Genomic DNA, 21,152 nt, shown 5'->3' with positions numbered 1-21,152 from the left:
TTCCATGGTAAACTTAATGGTTTGATGACAGGAATTAATCCAGTTGGCAAAGTCACTGAGTGATTCCTCACTCCCTGTCCAAATGAAGATAATGTCATTGATGTAACAGAACCAATTTCCAATCTTGGATCCAAACGGATTGGTCTCAGAGAGAACACATTCTTTCTCAAATGATGACATGAACAGTATGGCAAAACTAGGTACAAAAGCTGAGCCCATAGCGTTGCCTCTAATCTGTAGGAAAAATCTGTTTGCATATTTTAAAAAGTTTTTGCATCAATAATGAATTCCTGTGGTACCCGTTGTTGCGTGCCACCATGGACCAAATGTTCCCTTATCTTTTCAATAGCTTGGTCCTGCAGGAGGTTTGCATACAACAATTTGATGTCCAAGGCTAGAGTTGCTGTCGAATTCAAGCCCTTCAAAGAGTTTGATAGTTGCCATTGTGTCCTTGATATAAGTAGGAGTGTATCTGCTAGTAGGTTGCAGGAAGACATCCGCAAATGTTCACAGTGTCTCCAAAATGGAGCCTCAGCCAGACACTATTGGGCTTCCAGGGGGCTTGGAGGCATCCTTATGCATTTTCGGTAATGCATAGAAAGTTGGAGTCCTCTGTTCCGAATAGTTCAAGAACTCGAATTCTTCTTTAGTGATCCAACCCTTATCGACACCAAACTGGGTTGTTTCTAATCTTTCCTGTTTAATCTCAGGGGAGGGATCCCTTCTTAGGACCTGGTAGCTTTCACAATCAGCCAGTAATTCCATCCAGCACCATGTCATTATATTGGGCATTGGTGAAAATTACTCCTCCTCCACCCTTATCTGCTCTCTCATTAATTAGTGTGCATACTTATTTTCTTTTTTTTGTGTTGCTTTCTGATTGGAGAAAGTGAATGTAGCACACCTGCTAGCACATATGAGAGTTGTTTTGGAGACTCCAGGTAGGTTCCTCGTGGTTTACCATGCAATCACTGGCTTTCCACAAATGCAGTCATCATTGTTCTGTTTGCATTTATACGGACCAACCGAAAACCTTGTTTCATTATAAATTCTCTAAATATTACAAAGTGCAACTCAAAATGAAATGAATAATTGTTTAAATTCATGTGTGGATCTATCCTCACATGTGAATGCGGACTGGTTTATATTGATTCCAGAATCAGGATGTTAAAAACACACATAAATATATTTGTAATGTTGATTTGCGTTATCACATCGCAAGATAGTTTTAGAGACATTCATCAGACCCCATGTATATGTAATAATTGGTTATCCAAAAGTTGGGCCCCTGTGTAGAGTCAGTGATGTAGATCATCAGTGGAGAGACAGTGAATGAGATGGGTGTTTCACCTTAAGACCAAACATTGATAGTGATTTAAATTTGTTTAAATAACTTGTAAACATACGATTACAATTCTATCCTTTTTTGATTTTGTATTGATTTCCTTCGGGTCAATGTGTGTGTCCCTTCTCTTTTTCCCCTCTTATTTACTATTTCCTTTATTTCCCCAGTTTTTTTTCGGTGCACTTATTTGTCTATATTCTTTATCTATGGACGAGTCATGGTGTTAGGTACCATACTCTGGCTTTGTTAGAATGGAGGTTATTGGTGGTTATTTATTTATTCTGTATATTGAGTAGAATTAGGCTGTATGTTATATTTCCAATTTTGTTCCAAAAGATTAGCACTTCAATACCCTAATTATGTTTTTGACACTAATGCTCCAATATGAGGATTTTTCTGTTCACGTGCTTACCAGCGGTTAGCGGTCTAGACGCCCTACGTCTACCATTGCTCTCCTCTTCTTTTCTCCTTTTCTCCTTTTCTCCTTTTCTCCTTTTCATTCACCATTTCCTTGCACTCAATGTCCCTGAGGGACGTTAGGGATTGGATTTGGCTTATTGCCTGAGGAAGGGCTGCTGCCCAATACACGTGACATTAAAGATTTTCCGAGCTGCGCATTTTCTTTCACACAAGGCATTCAAAATTTCAGCCATGGATTTTGTTTCACACGTGGCATTGAAGATTTTTCCAGCCATGGATTTTGTTTCACATGAGACATTGAAGATTTTGCCAGCCATGGATTTTGTTTCACAGGTGGCATTGAAGGTTTCTTAAGCCATGGATTTTGTTTCACAGGTGGCACTGAAGATTTCCCTTTCATGGATTTTGTTTCACACGAGGCATTGAAGATATTCTCAGCCATGGATTTTGTGTCACACACGGCATTTAAGATTTTCCCAGCCATGGATTTTCTTTCACACGTGACATTGAAGATTTTCTCAGCCTTGGATTTTGTTTTACACGTTGCATTGAAGATGTTCTCAGCCATGGATTTTGTTTCACATGTGGCATTGAAGATTTTTCTAGCCATGACTTTCACATGTGGCATTGAAGATTGTTCAGCCTTGAATTTTGTTTCACACGAGGCATTGAAGATTTTCTCAGGCATGGATTTTGTTTCACACGAGGCAATGAAGATTTTCTCAGCCATGGATTTTGTTTCACATGAGTGATTGAAGATTTCCTCAGCTGGGTGTTTTGTTTCACAGGTGGCATTGAAGATTTTTCCAGCTATGAAATTTGTTGCATATTTTGTTATGGTTGAAATGTTACACTGAATGGGGGTACAGTCATGATATTACTGCACAGTACCAATTTGGATTTGATGAACTGTGTTTAGTCTTGTACTTGCCAATTTTCATCTTGCAATTTACCACTCTTTTTAAAAGTAATATAGTGACATTTTAGGATCTTATATTCAACGATCCCAGGAAGTGTCAGTTTTCATTTGTGTTTACAACACTTGAATGTAGCACAGTATATGCATCCACGACCAGACAGAGCATTCTTGAGTCTGATGTTGGCTGGAGATGAGGGGGAGAGCAAGAGATATTTCGAAATATACCTACCACGATCACCAAACTGCATGGCCAGAGGCAAATAGAACTATGGGATATCACATATGATCAATTATCACGCCTTAGCCCAGCACCAATATTATACAGTTTCTTACAAAGATTCTCTCGAGTTTTCCTTTCCTTTGGATTTCGGTAGATAAGGGATGAGGCGGTAAAAGCATAAATGGTAACGCAAGAAAATGACCAGAGGCTGTCATTAGATTTCAAAGTGTTTGACGCCTATGGGCTTAAGCACTTTATAAATAAATAAATGATGAAGGATAATAATGTTGGGCATGAGGGGGAGGGACAGTCAATACAAGATCTGCAAAGGCTCTGTGCTTTGCCTGGTGCCCAAGGTTGCTGTGTACCCCGTAATTATCTTTGGACACAGAAACTGGGGGACATCCGGCCTGTGCACAGAGGCGCTCCATCTGGTGTGCAGTGCAATGGGAGTAGGAGAGACTGGCTCGAGAGGAAAGGAATCCTGAGCAGAGAAAGGAGCTCGTGGCCAGCAGGCTGGGGACTAAGTGTAGCATGTGACGGGTTTAAGAATTAAGCTGTGCTCTGTTTGGTCATTTTGAATCCTATTATTGTAATGTGCATCTGTGATTAGAGACACACGTTTTATTACATACCAATATTTTGAAATGTCCAGGCAGTAATGTACTTACAAATTGACTAGCATTGCGGTGCAGGATATTTTGCAAGGGAAAATATAAAAAACAATAATCTCTGTTAACATTGCTCCTTGAAAGCAGAGCTTGTTTCTATTCAATGAGAAGAGGTCCCATGTAAGGGCGTATGACAACTATCATTCTAGATAGTAGCAAATATAGTATAGTTCAGCACGTCTTCAAATGCCTTAGATCGTCAAGCATGAGAAAGCAAAAACAGCGCCCATCCATTCCCTATTTTGTGCGTGAGTGGATGCTTTGCCTGCCTGTGTAAGTGGAAGCTATGCCTGTTATTTGGTTCAGGGGCGATCCTTTATTTGTAATCGACATGCAAACTCTCCACTCTAATCATCCACTAACACACTATGCTCCCTATGTTACTCCTGCGCACACTCACACAACACACCACTCACTCACCTGTTGACCCCCTCGCCCATCCATCTCTCCACGTGCATTCACTTAATAATTCACTGCCATGCATTCACTCATCAAGACACTCACTTAAAGGTCCATCCTCCCCCTCACCCAAGAACACAAATACACCCACTGATTCTAACACTCATCAATCAATCACCTGACTCAGCTGTAATTCCATCCAGCCACCATCCAATCTAGCACCTATATCCACTCAATCTCTATCCCATTCACACACTCACACTTGTTCCCAACCATCCACTCACTCACCTAACGATTCATCTTTCTTTCATCCACCCACTCAGATATGTATACTCTCATTTATATCACATGCATACATCAGTTACTCACTGACCCATCACCACCTACCCACTTAATCTGCCCATGCATCCCCTACTCTCCATACCAGCCCACTCACCAATCCATCTATATACCAATGTATGCATCGATCCCCCTTCCATATATCCAACCGTACGTGCATCATCCCCGTGTTTCACATCTGCCCATTTACTCACCACTTAACTCGGCCTCCAACATGCTCACCCATCCATACAATCAACAATTCCTCAATCCGCTGACCCATTTACAACCTCATCTATCATACCACTCATGTACTCGCCCACCAAACCATCAATTCATCCACTAGCAAAACCATAAGTCACTCTATACATTTACACTTAGAATAATCTATCTACTCACGTGTCCATCTACTCACTCACACATGCACTCGTTAATTCATTCATGCACTCCCTAAGTTCCTCCCTTCCTCTTTCATTCATTCATCTCTCTATTGAGCCACTTGGTCACTCAGCCTTCCACTCATTTTCAACCTAGCCATCCATCAACGACCCTATCCAGCCAGACATCCATCCATCAACTTGCTCACTCTCATTAAATCCATCCATTTGCTCTTGCATTCACTCACTCAACCACTTTCAACCACTAATCAACTCACTTACCTACCCATGCATCCACTCAAGAAACCACCCATTGCCTCTCTCTCTCACCCAGCATCCAGTCACCTAACTCTCTATCTATCCACCAGTCAAACCATTGATCCATCCAACCATCCCATTTAACCATGTTCACACCAACATGCCTATCCGTGTATCCACTCGTACGGTCACCCACTCAACAGTTTGTTGACTTGCCTACTCATCCATCTGCTCACTCACCCATTCACCCAGTCAGATATGCCTTCATGAACGTTCCCACGACTTCATGCACTCACTCTATTACACATATACTCACCTACCCATTCACCGACCTATCCATTTGGATATCGATTTAACACACTCACACATCGATCTACGCTCTCATTGTGCAATCATTTGCACACTCAAGTGTGCACTAACACACCATATACTAACTCACCCATCCATATATGTATTCACCCACCTGTTAACTCTCATCAATCCACTCACTCACTCATCCACCTGTGCAGTCACCCAGATATCCATTAGCCTTTAGTCATCCACCCAATTACCCATCCATCTGTTCTCTACCAAATACAAGTACACACAGTCACCAATGTGTTCACTGATCTACTCTCCCTGACCTATCTTCCCTCACCCATGCTTTAATTCATTCATCCACCAAGTCACTTACTTACTCGCCCATATATCCATTCATACATTTACTAACTTATCTATCAATCAGTTCATCCACTTACCCATCCTTCCATTCACTCACCCATTAATTCAGTCACTCACTCAATAACTCATCCATATCCCATATCATCACTCATCCATTTAATTACTAGCTCGCGTAGCCATTTCCTTACTCACCTACATAATCCCCCACTCACTAATCCCTTAACTCTCTCAACAACTCATCCCCACAGTCAATCTCCTATCCATTAACGTATCCATTAACTCGCACATCCATCCACCCCTAAACCAGCAAGATAGCTCACTGACTAAAGTGCTCATCTCAGCCATCTGTGCTCAGCCTGCAGGAGATGTACTCGAATCCTGGCAGGGTTCAGTCTTTCGCCCTTGCCAGGCTCATACCTTGAACACCGTTTTTATAGTGCTTAGAAGAAAGATGAATCCGGCATAAAATAGCATATCAAACATTATCACCTTAGCCACCACTCCACATTCCTGCTCATTCACTCAGACACAGGTCCATCACTCCTCCCACACATCCTCTTACTTTTCCATTGATCAGTTCACTGAGGCAGCTAGCCATATACTCACTCATCCGTTTACTCACTTACCCATCCACTCACCCATCCGTCTTCCCATAATTTGGAACAGGCGATATGTCATGGTCAGGCATTTTAGTGCATGTATATGCACATCCGTTCATGAATGTGGAGGGTGCATAAACATGTATGGCCACAACCCCCATGCAACTGTGTTTAGGTGAATGTGCAAATGTGAAATGAGGCATCCGCATGGACCCATGTAGGATGCTCGCATTCAGTGATTCATTTGGGAATGCTTTGTGCTTTGTGAATATGGCTCTCTGTATTCAGCGTCTCTTTTTTTAAAAGACTACCCTCTTGGGCTCCCAGTACTAGTTGGAAATAATGGCTACATACACAAACACATTTCAAAATGCCACACTCAGCAAACACATGAGATGAAATCGCAACTAGATCTAGGCCACCTTAAATTAATGCCTGCACATGTGATGGTTCAAACTCCCGCTCGAATCTCGAGCCACGATGTGATACCCCCTGAAGTTCTAGGTGGCCAGTAAGAGAAAGAGAATGACAGGGACGTCATTTCAGAAAAATGCCAGGGGTAGCGGAAGTGCCATCACATGACCTTTGACCTCTAGTGATATCACAGGAAGTGATGTCATTTGACTCCCACCCCGAAGTGACATCACGGAAAGTGATGAAACATCACCTTTCACCTCTTGACAAAACAGGAAGTGGCATCACAAAGCAAGTACACTACAAAAAATATGGTTACAATATCACAATAATGTGATCTACATTTCGTCCAAAAATGGATCACCATATGTATCATTAATATCAGTGTGTATATGCCCATATTACCAAATTACTGTGAATGCAAGATGACGTCCAAGGCCAAATGATAATGATGTGTTATTATATAGCACTTACGCTTCAGCGCTTTATATAGAACAAATATACATACAATATCACCCAATCTGTGTTGGTACTCATTTATCAACCTCAGAAGGATGAAAGGCTGAGTTGAGGTTTTAAAGAACAGGCTAAATCAGTGACTCACCCCCTGAAGTGTGCCTGAAATAAACCTTTAATAAGTCCAGCAATTATTGTATAGAATTCCAGAAAGACAAATTATTTGTTATTCCTATTCCTTCTTATTTAGGATCACTGTTCAAAGTGTTACACTTGTGGAACCCCCTGTTTTTTTAAGATACCTGAACAAGAAAGCCAGCCACTCCAAAAATAAAAAAGCCACATGACACTGGACCCATTCCAGGAGCTAATATTTAAAAAAGAAAAATGTTAGTTTGCAAGGGAGACCTCAGGGGTCACAACTGGAATTGTGTCCACCTTCCCATGGTTGGGGTTGGTGCACAGTGACTTGCTGTTGTGTGCCACAATGTGATTCCCTTTCATTATCATAAATAACAGTCGTTTTGGAGGGGGCACACAGGGCCCCTTCATGTTGGCAGACATTGTAACCTCAGCAGCACTAAAGACAATTGGACTATACACTTTCAAAGCTGAAGATAAGTCTTTCATTGACCACTTGTGAAAGTGTTGCTGGATACACAGACCATTTATTTAACCAATACTGTAGTTGAGCATCATCCCTTCCCTGTTGGCATGTATAGGTATATATGCAAATTATGCATCCACTGTAAATTATTACTCTGATCTCTTGCACTCTCAATGTTCCAACCCTCGTCGTCTTTTCCAATCCCTCTCTCGTCTACTGTCTCCCCCGCACCTGATCACTCCCTTCTTTCCACACTTACTGCGTCTGACTTTGCTAATTTCTTCACTAAACGGAATTCTCTCCGTTCTGCTTTTCTTCCTGCTCCCCAGTCTTCATCCTGTCCTGTTTCACTCCCCCACCCCCGCTGTGGTTCTATCCTCTTTTTCATCTATCTCTAATTCTGACACTTCCTTACTCATCTCTTGGGCACATCCCACTGCTTCTCCTAAAGATCCTGTTCTATGTGCTCTAATTTCTAAAATCTATCCTTCTTTCAATTCTTGCATTACTAGTCTTCTTAACATTTCTCTCACTACGTCTACTTTCCCTCTTTTATTGAAACATGCCATTATTCTTCCTGTTCTGAGAAAACCTTCTTCTGATCCTGCCATTCCATCAAATTTCTGTCCTATTTCTCTTCTTCCTTATCGTTCTAAATTACTGGAACGTCTCATCTAAAATCAGGTTTCTTCTTTTGTCACTTTTAATTCTATTCTACCTCGCTTTCAATCTGGTTTCTGAGCTCGTCACTCTATGGAAACTGCTCTGTTATCTGTTTGTGACACTCTCCTTTCTGCCCGCTATTAAAAACACTCTTCTATTCTTATACTTTTGGTCCTATCCGCTGGTTTTATCACAGTGGATCACTCATTACTCCTCCTTTCTCTTTCTTCCTTTGGTTTTTCTGGCTCTTTAATTTCATGGTTTCAATCCTACATTGCTAATCGTCCCTTCTCAGAATGCTTTGCTGGTGGTAATTCGGGTTCCTTTCCTCTTCTACAAGGTGTCCCACAAGGGTCTGTCCTTGGTCCATTTCTCTTCTCTTTGTATACTTCTCATTTAGCTAAGATTATCTCTCCTTTTGTGTTGTCTTCTTTCACGTCTAATATTCACTCAAATCTTTCAGCCTGTCTTGCTGCAATCAGAACTTGGATGTCAGACCATTTTCTCATTCTTAATCCATCTAAAACTGAAGTTCTCCTTTTCCCGCTAATACTATCCCACCTCCTGTTTCCCCTCCATTTGTTCTTTTTTCGCATCCGCCCTTTTTCCTGACTGCCCTCAACCTTGGTCTTCATCTTGATACTAATCTTTCCTTTGATCATCACATCTCAATTACAGCTTGTTCCTGCCGCTTTGATCTTTTTAACATCTGGAAAGTTAGACCTCACCTTACCTTCAGTGCTATGAAGCTTCTAATTTCTTCCTTAATTTTCTCTCGATTATTTTACTGTTCTGTTATTCTTTTTGGTCTTGCGGCCTCCCGTCTAGTCCCCCTTAAATCTATTTTCAATTCCTCTTTCCGTCTCTTGTATTCCCTACCTATTTGTGACTCCATTTCCCTTTCCTTGGCCTCTCTCTGTTGGCTACATTTTCACTCTCAGCTCAAATTCTATTTTCTCTGTAACGTATTTAAATCTCTTTATGGACTTGCTCCTATTTATCTTGCCTCTCTCATTTCCTTCTACGTCCCGTTGCGCACTATTCGTTCTCAAACCACTTTCTCTTAACTGTTCCTCATTCCCCCTTGTGCTTCCTCTCGTTTCCATTCTTTTTCTCTTCTGGCCCCCCTTTACTGGAATACTTTTCCTCTCTCCCTCTGGTCCATTCAATCTTACCCCACCTGCCGTTCTGCCTTAAAAACCTTCTTACTTCTGCCTTAATTGTATTGCAAGCTTCACTGTGAACTATATTGTATTATTGTAACCACATGCTTATTTTTATTGTACTGTAAAATTGGTTTTGTACAGCGCCTTGGCGTAAGGCACTATATAAATAATAAATAAATAAATAAATAAATACAAATGCATGCAACTGTCTGTCTGCCAACGTATCCGGCCCTTTGCACATTGAGAAACCCTATCTCTGGGAATGGGGCACCTTATTGTCTTCACTGCCAGAAGTGTGAAGAGATGTACCCTGAACCTGACTCAGGTGTAGGTGATAATGGGCAGGTCCGACCTGTTCACAGCATTTATGGTAGCTGTGGTATAGCGTGCGGCTCATAGGGTGTTGCATGTCATTCGCACCATTCGTGCTTCATAAAACTGCTCTTAAAATCACCTCAGCAGAGAATGCTTGTGCGGTTTGACTGCATATTACTCTGCGTCTTCGTTCCCTGAGCCCTCACCATCATGATGCTGAAAAATGCAAAGTTTCACATAAAAGTGTGCATCTGGAAGCAACTACAAACAGAATTCTGTATTTCCTTTCATGATGACAAGTTGGGAACTCACACACAAGGCGGACAGCAGTTACCTTATAACCTATTCTCCATCTGCCTTATCTGCCATGTTGACTTCCCTCACCGTGTGGTTGGCAAATTTCTCAAATGGGAATATGAATGGATGTTAGGCAGCAGATGCTACTGACTTGGTGTGAAAAGCGTGGCTGTGACTGTTGCAGTAGCCACATTCTGCATTGCTCTGCCTACGTAGGTATCCAGCAATACAGTGTGGAATTGCAGCAGGCTTGTAGAACACTAGAAATAGATGTAGAACATTCCTTGAACTTTGTGTCCAGTTGAAATGGGAGCACACCTTCATGGCCATGGCAAACATGTAAATGTGTCAGCATAAGGGGAGGGCATAAGCAAAGCTTGAACCAATCCTTAGGGCAGCAAGAATGAGTGACTTTCCTGGAATATATTCAACCCTCTGGAAAAGGATCGATATCTCAATGTGTCTCTGCCACCATCTGGTGCACCCTGGTGCCCTGTCATCATCCATATGCCGCCCTGGAAATAGTAAAGGGGCTCTTCCATGAGCTAGACCAGTTGATTCATTTCCTTTTTCTTAATTGCTTCTTTTGCCCAGCATACGTCTATTCTATATCTCAAATTGTCATTTTTTTCTTGCAAAGCGCACGCTCAAATTTAAACCAATGATCTGTTTCTTCTGTGAGCATCAAGGCAATGTTTAATTTTGCATGTGTACCACTGATTGATTGGTCGTGCTGCAGACCCCTTGCATCGGTTCTGTATGCACAAACACTAACAATAAACACAAACATAGAAAATAACAATAGCACTTGTGCACCCTGCAGCTTGGTCCTCTGTCTGAACGCCAGCAGCTCCACAGAGTGTATCCACTTCTCCCTCACCTCTGTTAATGTTGGTATGTTAATTGCTTTTATAAAGTGCATGCTCACCGAAGCATCTTGGCGCTAAAAAAGAAACTGGAGGACTTGAATACTAGCTAACAGTAAATAAGATAGTTAAAACAGAAATGTTTTTAACAGCTGACAAAAGACCAAACGATTATTTGTCGCTCTCAAAGGTGCGGGCAGAGAAATCCACAACTTAGGGGCCGCCACCGAAATGGAGAGGCCTCCCACCCGCTCAAACTTGTAGCAGGGAATTATACGGAGGCAGGAACCCTTAGACCACAATTCACGGGCGGGCACATAAGGCTGACATTTTTCCTGAAGGTATTCAGCACCTGAGCCATAAAACGCCTGATGCACTATCACAAGAGATTTGAAATGAACCTGCTGAATAACTGGGAGCCAGTGCAGAGACTGAAGCGTGGGAGAGATATGAACACCATATGGGGTACCAGCGCAGATGCGTGCAGCATAGTTTTGAAGGAGCTGCAAACGGTGCAGAGGTTGAGCCAGGAGCAGAGAGTTACAGTAATCCAGCCGACTTAGAACTAATGAGGCCGTGACTAGCAGCCTCAGTCGGACAGGAAGAAACGGTAGGACCTTACGAAGCACTCGGAGTTGAAAAAATCCTGCCTTACAAATGGCCCCAATTTACCCATCCATCGACAGGGAGGCAGAAAAAATTACACCCAGATTCTTGAACTCAGGAGCCCGGTAAGGGCATGGACCTAGCTCCACAGACCAAAAGGCAGAGGACCAAGTAGATGTCAAAGCAGGGCCAACCGCCTGTGGCCCATGAGGGGGGTACACCACCAGGACCTCGTTCCTGTCCCCTCTCTCGTCCGGAAAGTGCTCCCTTAGTGTGATGGTGACATTTCTGCGGGACACATGTAATAGCAATGTATTTCTCCAATTACTAAGCCGGTCCCCACCTTACGGGATGGCTCTGTGTCGGCTGCTCTGATTCTACTTTTTAACCATAAAAAAATACAGCAACCTCACCCACCCAATGAAAGAGATATGTTATTCTCTGGTCATGCTGCTGTCAGCAGCACCTGGGGTGCTTCTAGCACAGGCGCAGCTGGCAATGTGATTTACAGAGGGAGAGAGAGGGAGAGAGAGAGAGAGAGAGGGGTAATGACTTAGAGTGAGACAGAGTGGAAGAGAGTGAATGAAAGAGCACAAAGACAGGAAGAGAAAGGGAGACAGAGAGGGAGGGAGAGAGAGAAATTAGAAAGCTCGATTGGCGCATGATTTGCTAAGTATAGCTTGTATTTATTAAATCCTAGTTCTAAGTTCTATTCGTAGCGCTCACTTCATTAGAATTACTTTCAAGTTCTGCTGAAACCTTTGCGACTGGCTATGACACAAGGCACATTTTCGTGCCTTTTCTAGGGGTAGTCATGTCTTGTTCTGACCAAATGCCTTAAAAAATGCAGTGTGTTTAAGAAAATGAATTGTACCTGTTTATGAAGTTCACGGCATTGAGGCATGAAAGAAAAACATCTTTCTTTTTACGATAGGATGCATCTGTATTGCTGCTGTGCCAAATAACCTGCAGGGGGCAATAACTCCATTCATGGAGGCAGAATGCGCATGCGACAAAGCCTCCTGGCCTACTTCGCTGTTCAATAACGATTCGTTTGTTTCCTTTTTTACAGGGTACGCGCGATGGCAGGAGAGCTTGGATGTCAGGATTTACGGGCTCTGCAGGTGACCAATTAATTCCACGCCTTCCTTCTGCCACTGTCTGCCCTCTGCCTTCCATGAACTGAATGTCGCGGTCCAGCGCTCATTCCTAATGTAGCTAGCTTCAACAACACCATAGCCTGACGGGAAATAACCCTCGGTGTGGGAGGGTGTCTGCCATCGTCAAATCGCACACATGTGATGCCTCATGTTTGAGGTCCCCATAATTGGCACAGAGGGGTTTACATATGCATAGCTCTCAACCTTCCATGGCACTTGGGCGGGTGAAAACACCCTATTTTACATTTGATGTATGAAAGCCCATTGATTCCTATGGGCATCTAGCGAGCTTGGCGGGTGAGAGAGCTGCCTAAGTGGCGGATGACACCTGCCAAAAGCTTGTGAGTTGAGACGCATGACATACGTGTGCACTTACACGTGCGTTCAGTCCTCACTGTGCTAATTTGATTGGTTGCACTCCGAAGTGCAAATAATCCACAGGAATCCGGGTTGACTCGGGTTTCCGTGCATGTTTACACTTCTTAGTGCACAGAATTGTAAATTCCTCTCGCCATGTGCGTGTATGGATTGGCATGGATTCCTATGGAACGTGACAGTTTTGAGGGGGTGCAGAAAGCTGGTGGATTCCACTGGAATCAATTGCTTTTCTGCCTGCATCAAAGTCTGATGCCATGGAAGGGGCTGTGGGATTTCGATGGCAGAGTGGATGGGCGTGGCAGATTAGCGAATTACGGATTCATGTCCCTGGTCTGCTATCGAAACCCATGAAAATGTGGCGGTTCATAAAAATCATGCTTAAAGGTTTAATACACGCTTCATAGACATGCTTTCAATAAAACACTACATTTAAAATGAGCCCATCTTTGCAGGGTACAACGTCCTTTCATCATGGGAAGTTTTTTTCTCCGGGTATTTTACTGCTAATTTTTTGCTGAAAAAACTCATCAAATTTTTTTGGGGGGTTAGAAAAATATATAAATTGGGTGTGGGTGTTTGGGAATATATAAAAAATTAAAGGGTATGGGGCGCTTGGGGGGCAACCCCCAAAAATAAAAAAAATCGATTCGTTTTTCGTATAAAAATCCGCAGTAAAAAACCCTGCGAAAAACATCCTGCGATGAAATGACATGGCACCTTATGAAGTTGCATAAGACAAAATGTGGGGTCCCCCCTGCGATCCATGCTGCACCCCCACACCCCAAGCTCTGCAACAAAGCACAGGCCGTGCCACTCTCTGGCCATGCCTGGACCATCATACATGTACAATGTGCATGATGATCATGCTTCTGCAGGCAAATGCTGTGCGCTGAGCTAGATGGAATCATGTGTTTTAATCAAGCGTTACATCTTTCACCTAGTGTATGAATAAGGGCGCTGTGCCTGGCTCGTGAGTCTTGACACCCAAATGTACCAGCCAACTCTGTGTGTGACCAGTAACATTATGCACAGCTATGCCATACCATAAGAAAACATGTTCATGCTTGCTCTATCAGTATCCCCATGTATGAACATTCTGTTGTGGGCTTTGCCCTTAATGCCAGTCAAACTACTGCCACAAGAAGAACATGTTACTGCTGCTGCACACATTGCTTGCCCAACCCCTGCACCACCATGTAAGAATTAGCATGTTGACTTTGCCCTCAATGCCAGTAAAACATGAAATGTCACAGTAAGAAAATATTTACTTGCTGACTGCACAAGTGCCCCCAACCTCCACATTTAAGAACACACATCATGTTGGCCTTTCCCTCTTTTTGAGTAATAAATGCCATGCCAAAGAAAGACAATGCACAGTCTGACTGCCCCATTGTGCTATAAATCCCCACCCTTCCTCCATTTAATAACATTCATCAAATTGGCTTTGGCCAAAAATAACAGTAAAACATGTAAGAAAACATCCATGATATAGTGCCCCTTGCCTGGGACCCAGCCTTGCATGCACACATGCATACCCATTCACCCACCAGCCACTCACCCATTGGAGGCTTGTGATTAAATGAATTGGAGGGGTGTAAACATTTCCAACAAATATGCCCAGAGCATGCAAGCGTAGCAAGGGAGTCCGAACCAATCAAAAGTGGTTCACGGTGGGGAAGGTTCCCTCCCTCCCTGAGAAATGTTTTTGGATACTAGGTTAAAAAACGTGTTTTATATAGCACACTTTCTGTGAAAAACTGGTAAAATAGCCAAACAATGTGCACTAGGTTATAATCCAAAAATCCAACAGATGCAATTCACCAACAGTGCACAGGAGAATTTCCATCATGCCTTTGCCCACAATATATGCAAGTATTAAAAGATGTTCACGCTGGCTGTGCCCATACATGTCCACTTTGATAGCACCTATGCATGTGCCAGTATTCCCACATAAGAACATATTCATTTTTGCTTTACCCAACATGCCAATAATGATACTATAAGAAAATATGACCAAGCTGGCTCAGCCAATAAATGTCTGTATCCCTGCGGAAGACATACTCCTGTTGGCTTTGCTATTCATAATGCCATGCCACATTAAGAAAACAAACTGGCTGCATAAAAATGCCAGTCTACTCACGTAATAAGACTTATCGTGCAATAACATATCAAGATTGCTTAATGATGGAAGGCTGTCCATTAAAAATTGTCATCCGACAGTAAGAAATGGCTAGACTGCCTCTACCCAAATGCCAATCTAGTCAGGTGATAACTTATCATGCTTGAAGCTTGCGTTATTATGGATTGATGCCAAAAATGCACAAACCCCTCGCAACCCACAAACTGCCCCCCTCCCTGCCACCAAATCTCACTGAGTGTGCATTGCATGCTCAGAAGAAAAGCACATTTTAATTACTATCACAGCTATGATTGAAAAATTGGTGGTCATTCTTATGTTACCAAAATGCACTTTGTTGTTTATGCAAAGCACCAAGCATCCCATATTCAGGGCACCCACATTATTTGACACCTAGCTCCACCACTCAGTCTCACCCACACCATTGACAATCCGCCCCCCATCTAATTTCCCCCATGCCAATTTCCAGCACTACACACACCACACATGGGCACCCAATCATACAACATTCAGTCTCTCATTTACTCCATTCACACCAGCAACTATACACCAAACACTTGTTCAGTCACACGCACGCACACAACCACCATAAGCTCACTCAATTACATACATTGCATAATTCACTTTTACATGCACTCATACTTACATACAAACATCCATCATACACCTGAAATTCGCCGGTCAGGGAAGTGGCCAGCGTTTGTTAGGCCTTCTTCTGGGCAGTAAAGCAGAGTCCAGAAGCCCTACCAGTTTCTCTGACAAATCTACCTGAGCGCCACCTCCCCCCCCCCATGCACCATACTTCTTGCAAACAGTGAGCATGGCCACAGTCCCCAACTGGCTAAAACATTTTTAGTATAATATGATAGTGGCAATATTAGGTAGAAATGATGATATTGTTCTGTTACTCTACTTGCTTCCAAAAAAAGGGAAGAATTGTGTGTGTGCATGTGTGTGTGTTTGTTTGTGAGACTCCCCATCCTACTTGCAAATGGAGATATATCTTGATAGAGCGTTAAGGCTGCAGGAAGAGTCAGTCACTTGCACGAGGCCGTTTTATCAATCTCAGCGGGATAACATGTTGAGCAAGGTGCACTGCACACGTGACTACCTTGAGCCAATCCACCTTTTTAAAGAAATGGTGTTTAATGATTGCTTTTTTATTTTTACTGTGCTCATCAGTATTCATTATATTTACTGTTCATTTCACAAGTTAGCAGGGCTTGGTCAGGCATGCTTTTCACGCATCTAACTGCGTCCTAGTTCTTTTCAATTTTAAGAGCCAAAGGCCTACAATTAAATGGATGTTATCTTAATTTTAGCCTACTCAGTGATATTTATTTCATTTACACAAAAGTAGGAAAGGTAGATTATCCTGGCATGGCTTTGAAAATGTGACATTACACACACAGAGCAAGATTCACCCCACAGGAAAGTCTTTGGGAAAAACAGGACAGGATAATCAAAATCGTATGACATGTGTTCTTACACATTCGCCAATAACACTAAGCTTAAGACCATTATCAAATAATATTGGCCATTAGTGTAATTTAATATGCCAGATGAGGAAACACCAATGTTTGCATTGAAACGCACACAAAATATAAAAGATAGGGCTAGATGGTGCTCAATGTACACATTCACAGAAACAAATGTATCATTTATGATATAGACAATGTCACCTAACCGACCTTACGAACTGCAAAACCCAGAGGTGTTTCTTGTGTTTATCTCACCTTTTCCTTGCCAGTGTAGTGGTCTCCCCTCGGTTTTTACACCAGTGGCACATAACATGACTGTTATATAGTTTCGATCTCCCCTAGGCACGCGGGCATAATCAAGTTTAATCCATATTTGCATTTTAAAATGTAAACTTAACCAAACCTACATTTCATGAATATTCTCCAATGTTTTTTTAGGGTATTTGAAATTACGGTATTGAGTATGTATGCTCAAATCAGCATAGGTGGTATATGATCTTAGTGATTTTAATGTAGCTAGCCTCTCCTAATCATTCATTAGTTGTGAAGTGCCAATGAATGTCTTAATTGGTGATTGAACAAGACAGTGAAAACGTAAGCAGTAAAGGGCCCTCCTGAGATCTGCTAGTTGGCAAGGAGCTGAAAACGTACAGTGCCTAAGAGCACATACAAGCAGAGACCTTAGGTAAGTCGGAAGCACCAACTTCACTCCGTGAATAGTAGCAGAAGGATTTAGCAGGACAGCCATGTCTGCTCTGCCTTTGTCCGTGATTTAGAGCAGCTCTGCCATGATGAAAAGAGTTTCTAGTTGCCAACGACCAATAGGTAAAGCTTGGTTTCTTTACAAGACTGATGATGCGCTTCTTCTTTGAGAGGATGGGCCTCATTACGACCCAGGCGTACCTGGGACGTTTACGCCATGGTGGTTGGCGGACTTACCGCCCCATTCCGAGGTTGGCGGGGCGGTAAGTCCCCATTAACCCATTTACCCTTCCCCATTCCCATTTTTGCCCCATAGGGCATAATGGGAGTGGGGAAGGCGTTAATTACGCCACCGTAAATTACGGTGGCGTAATTAACAACATGGTCCCTTAGCGCCATGGATTTTAACACCTGCTAAAAGCAGGTGTTAAATCCTCCATGGCGCTAAGGGACCTCGGAATCAGGCGGTAAGGGTCGGCGCTGTTTACGCCGCCGTAAACCCCTTACCGCCTGGGTCCTAATGAGGCCCGATGACTTTCATAAGCGAGACAGTAGCCATGATGGTGATTATCGATGCACATACATCTGTGATATCATTATCCACACAACCAGATACATTCTTAATAGTGAACAAAATATTGTTGCATGTGTCCAAGACTTCTATACAAAGTGGGGACCCTCATATTGTATAATAAAGACTCTGAAAGAGACAATGCGGATCACTCCATTTGGTAAATATTTATCTAAGGTGGAAAATTGGGCTGGGCTATTGAGGGGGTGGAGGTAGAATGCTAATATCGTGAAATCTTTGAGAGCGAAGATTGATTCATTAGAGGAAGCTGATCAGCCTTGCAACTGATGTCTTGATTGTGTTTCTGTAAAGACGGTATTAGGTCCATGCAGTGGAGATATTAAAGCACTTTAACACATTAAGATATTTTACTACTGCCAATATATTTCTGGACTACGACGTGTATTTGGATGAGAACAAACGAAGAGAGTTTCCTGAATTAATATCTTTTCAGTGTGCTTTCAGATGTTGTTGAGATGTGAGGGGCAGGGTGAAGGGTGCCTCAGAAGATGACAGTCTGTCAACTTTCTAATATATATTTCTTAGGCTCCTGAGCTCAACTTAGAGGATTTAAAATTGTATTTGTACATTGCATCCATTAACAAAACTAGAATCACAACAATACATAAAATATCATTATCAAGTTTAAGTATTAAGAATGTCACATAAGCTAAATCCCATCCCACCATAAGTTATGAGTAACTTTAAATTAGCTACATCAGATAAAACTGTTTCATCATTACTATTCATTAAAAAAATCATTGCCCTTATGCATGGTCTTATATTATTCCTATCAAATTGCTGCCTAAGCCAGCACTTCCTTCAATGAGTTAAAAACCTGCAAACCGTTAAAAAATAAGACCCTCCTGCTGCCTCTAGCCACAAGGGCAAATCTTCTCTAACCTCAGCCGTGGTACTCTTTCTTGCAGAGGCAAAACGTGTGTTTATGCCACAAGCAGTAGTCTACGGCTATCATAAGCATGTAGTTTGACTAATATTGAAGAGGATTTTGTAGACACTACAACAGAATCGTAAAATGTTGATGAAGATAACATAGCCACACATTCCTGGAAGGATCCCACTTCCAGCTCAATCACCCTCTTACTAAGTAAACATTTACTGCACGTTTTTAGATGGACACCCCATAGATCCTCGGCTGTCAGTCCCTAACGGGACATTAGTTTAATCCCGCTAGTAAACCAGCTTTCGTTGTCTTTAATATATTGCATACTAAGCTCTGTTAGATTGGAATTCGTCAAGGGGGCATATAAACAGTTCAAAAAGAAATCTAAAAAACGCTGCTCAGCTAAAAAATAAATATTCACCAACCCTAATTCGTAACACACAGCGTCAGCTGGAGTGCTTGCAGGGAGGCCCATTAACCTGCTTAGGCCGTTGTTTTGCAAATTTGCTAGGCATGTGCCTGGGGTAAAACCCCAAATTGCAGCGCCATAGAGGATCACCGTATTGATCTTTGCCTGCATTACCTGCAGACATTTATCCAAATGCTTGGCACCAAATTGGTGTACATGAGTCTGGCAAATGCCACCAAAGCCTGCTTAGATATTGTGTTTATATGACTTTTCCAGGACCCGTTGCTGGCAAAGAGCCAACTCAAATATGTATATTCACTCACTACATCACTCAAGTGATTGGTTTTCAAGTGACCGCTTAAAATTGCTCAAAAACCAGAATTGTTTTGATTTTGCCTGATTAAAGGTCAAACCATTGGTTTTAAAATACATATCAGCGTATTACAAAACTCAGGTGTAAACCTTTGGGTGTTAAATCCAGCAGCACTGTGTCCTCTGCTTATAGCAATGCACTCAGTTTGATAACATTTAAAGATGGAGGTATTAAGAATGTCTGAGCGGCCTAGGGGTTAGAATCACAGAGATATAATGAAAATAAAAGTGTAGCAAGAGGACATCCCTGCTTAACCCCCCTATTGCTGCTAACTCCCTCGAGTATCCATACTGACCATCACACCTTACAGGAGACCACATGTAAAGCCTTTATAGCCTCCAAGAGCCCAAAAGGCACCCCAATACATTCTAACTTCTTCCATAGTAATATACAGCTGATCAAGTCGAACACCTTGGACAGATCAAGAAAGGCCGAAAAGCGTCTAAGCTTCCTTCTTTTAACATAGTTCTCAACTATCGCATTTAAAATAAAGCACTGATTGATAGTTGAAAATCCTTTTTGGCTTACTGCTCAAAAACCCAGACTCATTTAAAAGTGGAAAAGGTCGCTTTAATATGACAGGTCAAAGCTTACAATCAAAACGCTTAACTGGCTCCATGGCCTAACAAGCTAAATAGCTATTTGAACAATCAATTAAATAACTTAAACATTTTCATTTTCCCCCCAACAATTAAATAATTAAATAACCAATTTCCTCCCTAATGATCCCTTGGATCCTACCGTATCCTTGCCCCTTTTCCAGGCGTCCCGCTTTCTCCCCAGGGGCCATGCCCCTCCAGGCTCAATACCTGATCCCCCGGGGTGACCTGCTTGTGCAAACAGCGCCACCCCCTCCTTTCCCGTGTCATTCCCCCATTGTGCTTCCCTCCCCCCACATCAAAAGGGGCCATGCCCCCGGCGCCCCGACCCACTTCAACCCCGTTAAACTCCCCTCTACACCAAACTCCCCCTTCCTGTGACCTGCAGCCAGCCTGACCTGCCACATCAGCAACAATATTACAACACCGTTCACGATGCCCTGACCTGTCACACAAAACTACCATCCCTACCCTCCTAACAGACCCCCCAAAACCATAAACCCCCCCCGCATAATCCCCTGAAAAAACGCCCCCCCCCTATTCCATACTGACATCACCCTAAACAAAATGAAGGGGTGGGAGGGCGGGACAATCGCCAAGTCCCAACCGTCGCCTGCCTCCCGAACCTTCCCTGAGCCCTTAAATACCCCCGGAGGGGCGCTCTGCACCCCCACGGCCACTCGCTGGCCGTGTGCAGCGATAAAAAACTCCCTGGGGGGAAACGCTTCGCGTTCCCCCCGGGTCCCCCTTGCGGAAGCCTGCCTTCAAATCTGAGATCACTTCATTCTCACTAGCCCAGGCTTAAAGTCCCTCCGCCAAACAATCAGCATACATCTTATACGATGCATCAATCAATGTGATT

The 21,152-nt window shown here is 42.8% G+C and overlaps 1 protein-coding gene across 1 annotated transcript in view; it reads left to right on the top strand.

Annotated features, from left to right (window-relative positions):
• Nucleotides 1-21,152, top strand: part of LOC138481079 (xaa-Pro aminopeptidase 2-like) — a 450,117-nt gene that overhangs the window by 124,761 nt on the left and 304,204 nt on the right. The window contains exon 4 of the mRNA XM_069612975.1: nucleotides 12,649-12,700. Coding sequence (XP_069469076.1) covers nucleotides 12,649-12,700 — 52 coding nt within the window. The remainder of the gene's footprint in view (nucleotides 1-12,648; nucleotides 12,701-21,152) is intronic.

Source organism: Ambystoma mexicanum, chromosome 5p, assembly GCF_040938575.1.
Source record: "Ambystoma mexicanum isolate Mex_15411 chromosome 5p, UKY_AmexF1_1, whole genome shotgun sequence".
In the NCBI taxonomy this organism is placed as follows: Eukaryota; Metazoa; Chordata; class Amphibia; order Caudata; family Ambystomatidae; genus Ambystoma; species Ambystoma mexicanum.
The sequence above is the reverse complement of the archived record's forward strand: the minus strand, read 5'-3'. Positions and strand labels throughout refer to the sequence as shown.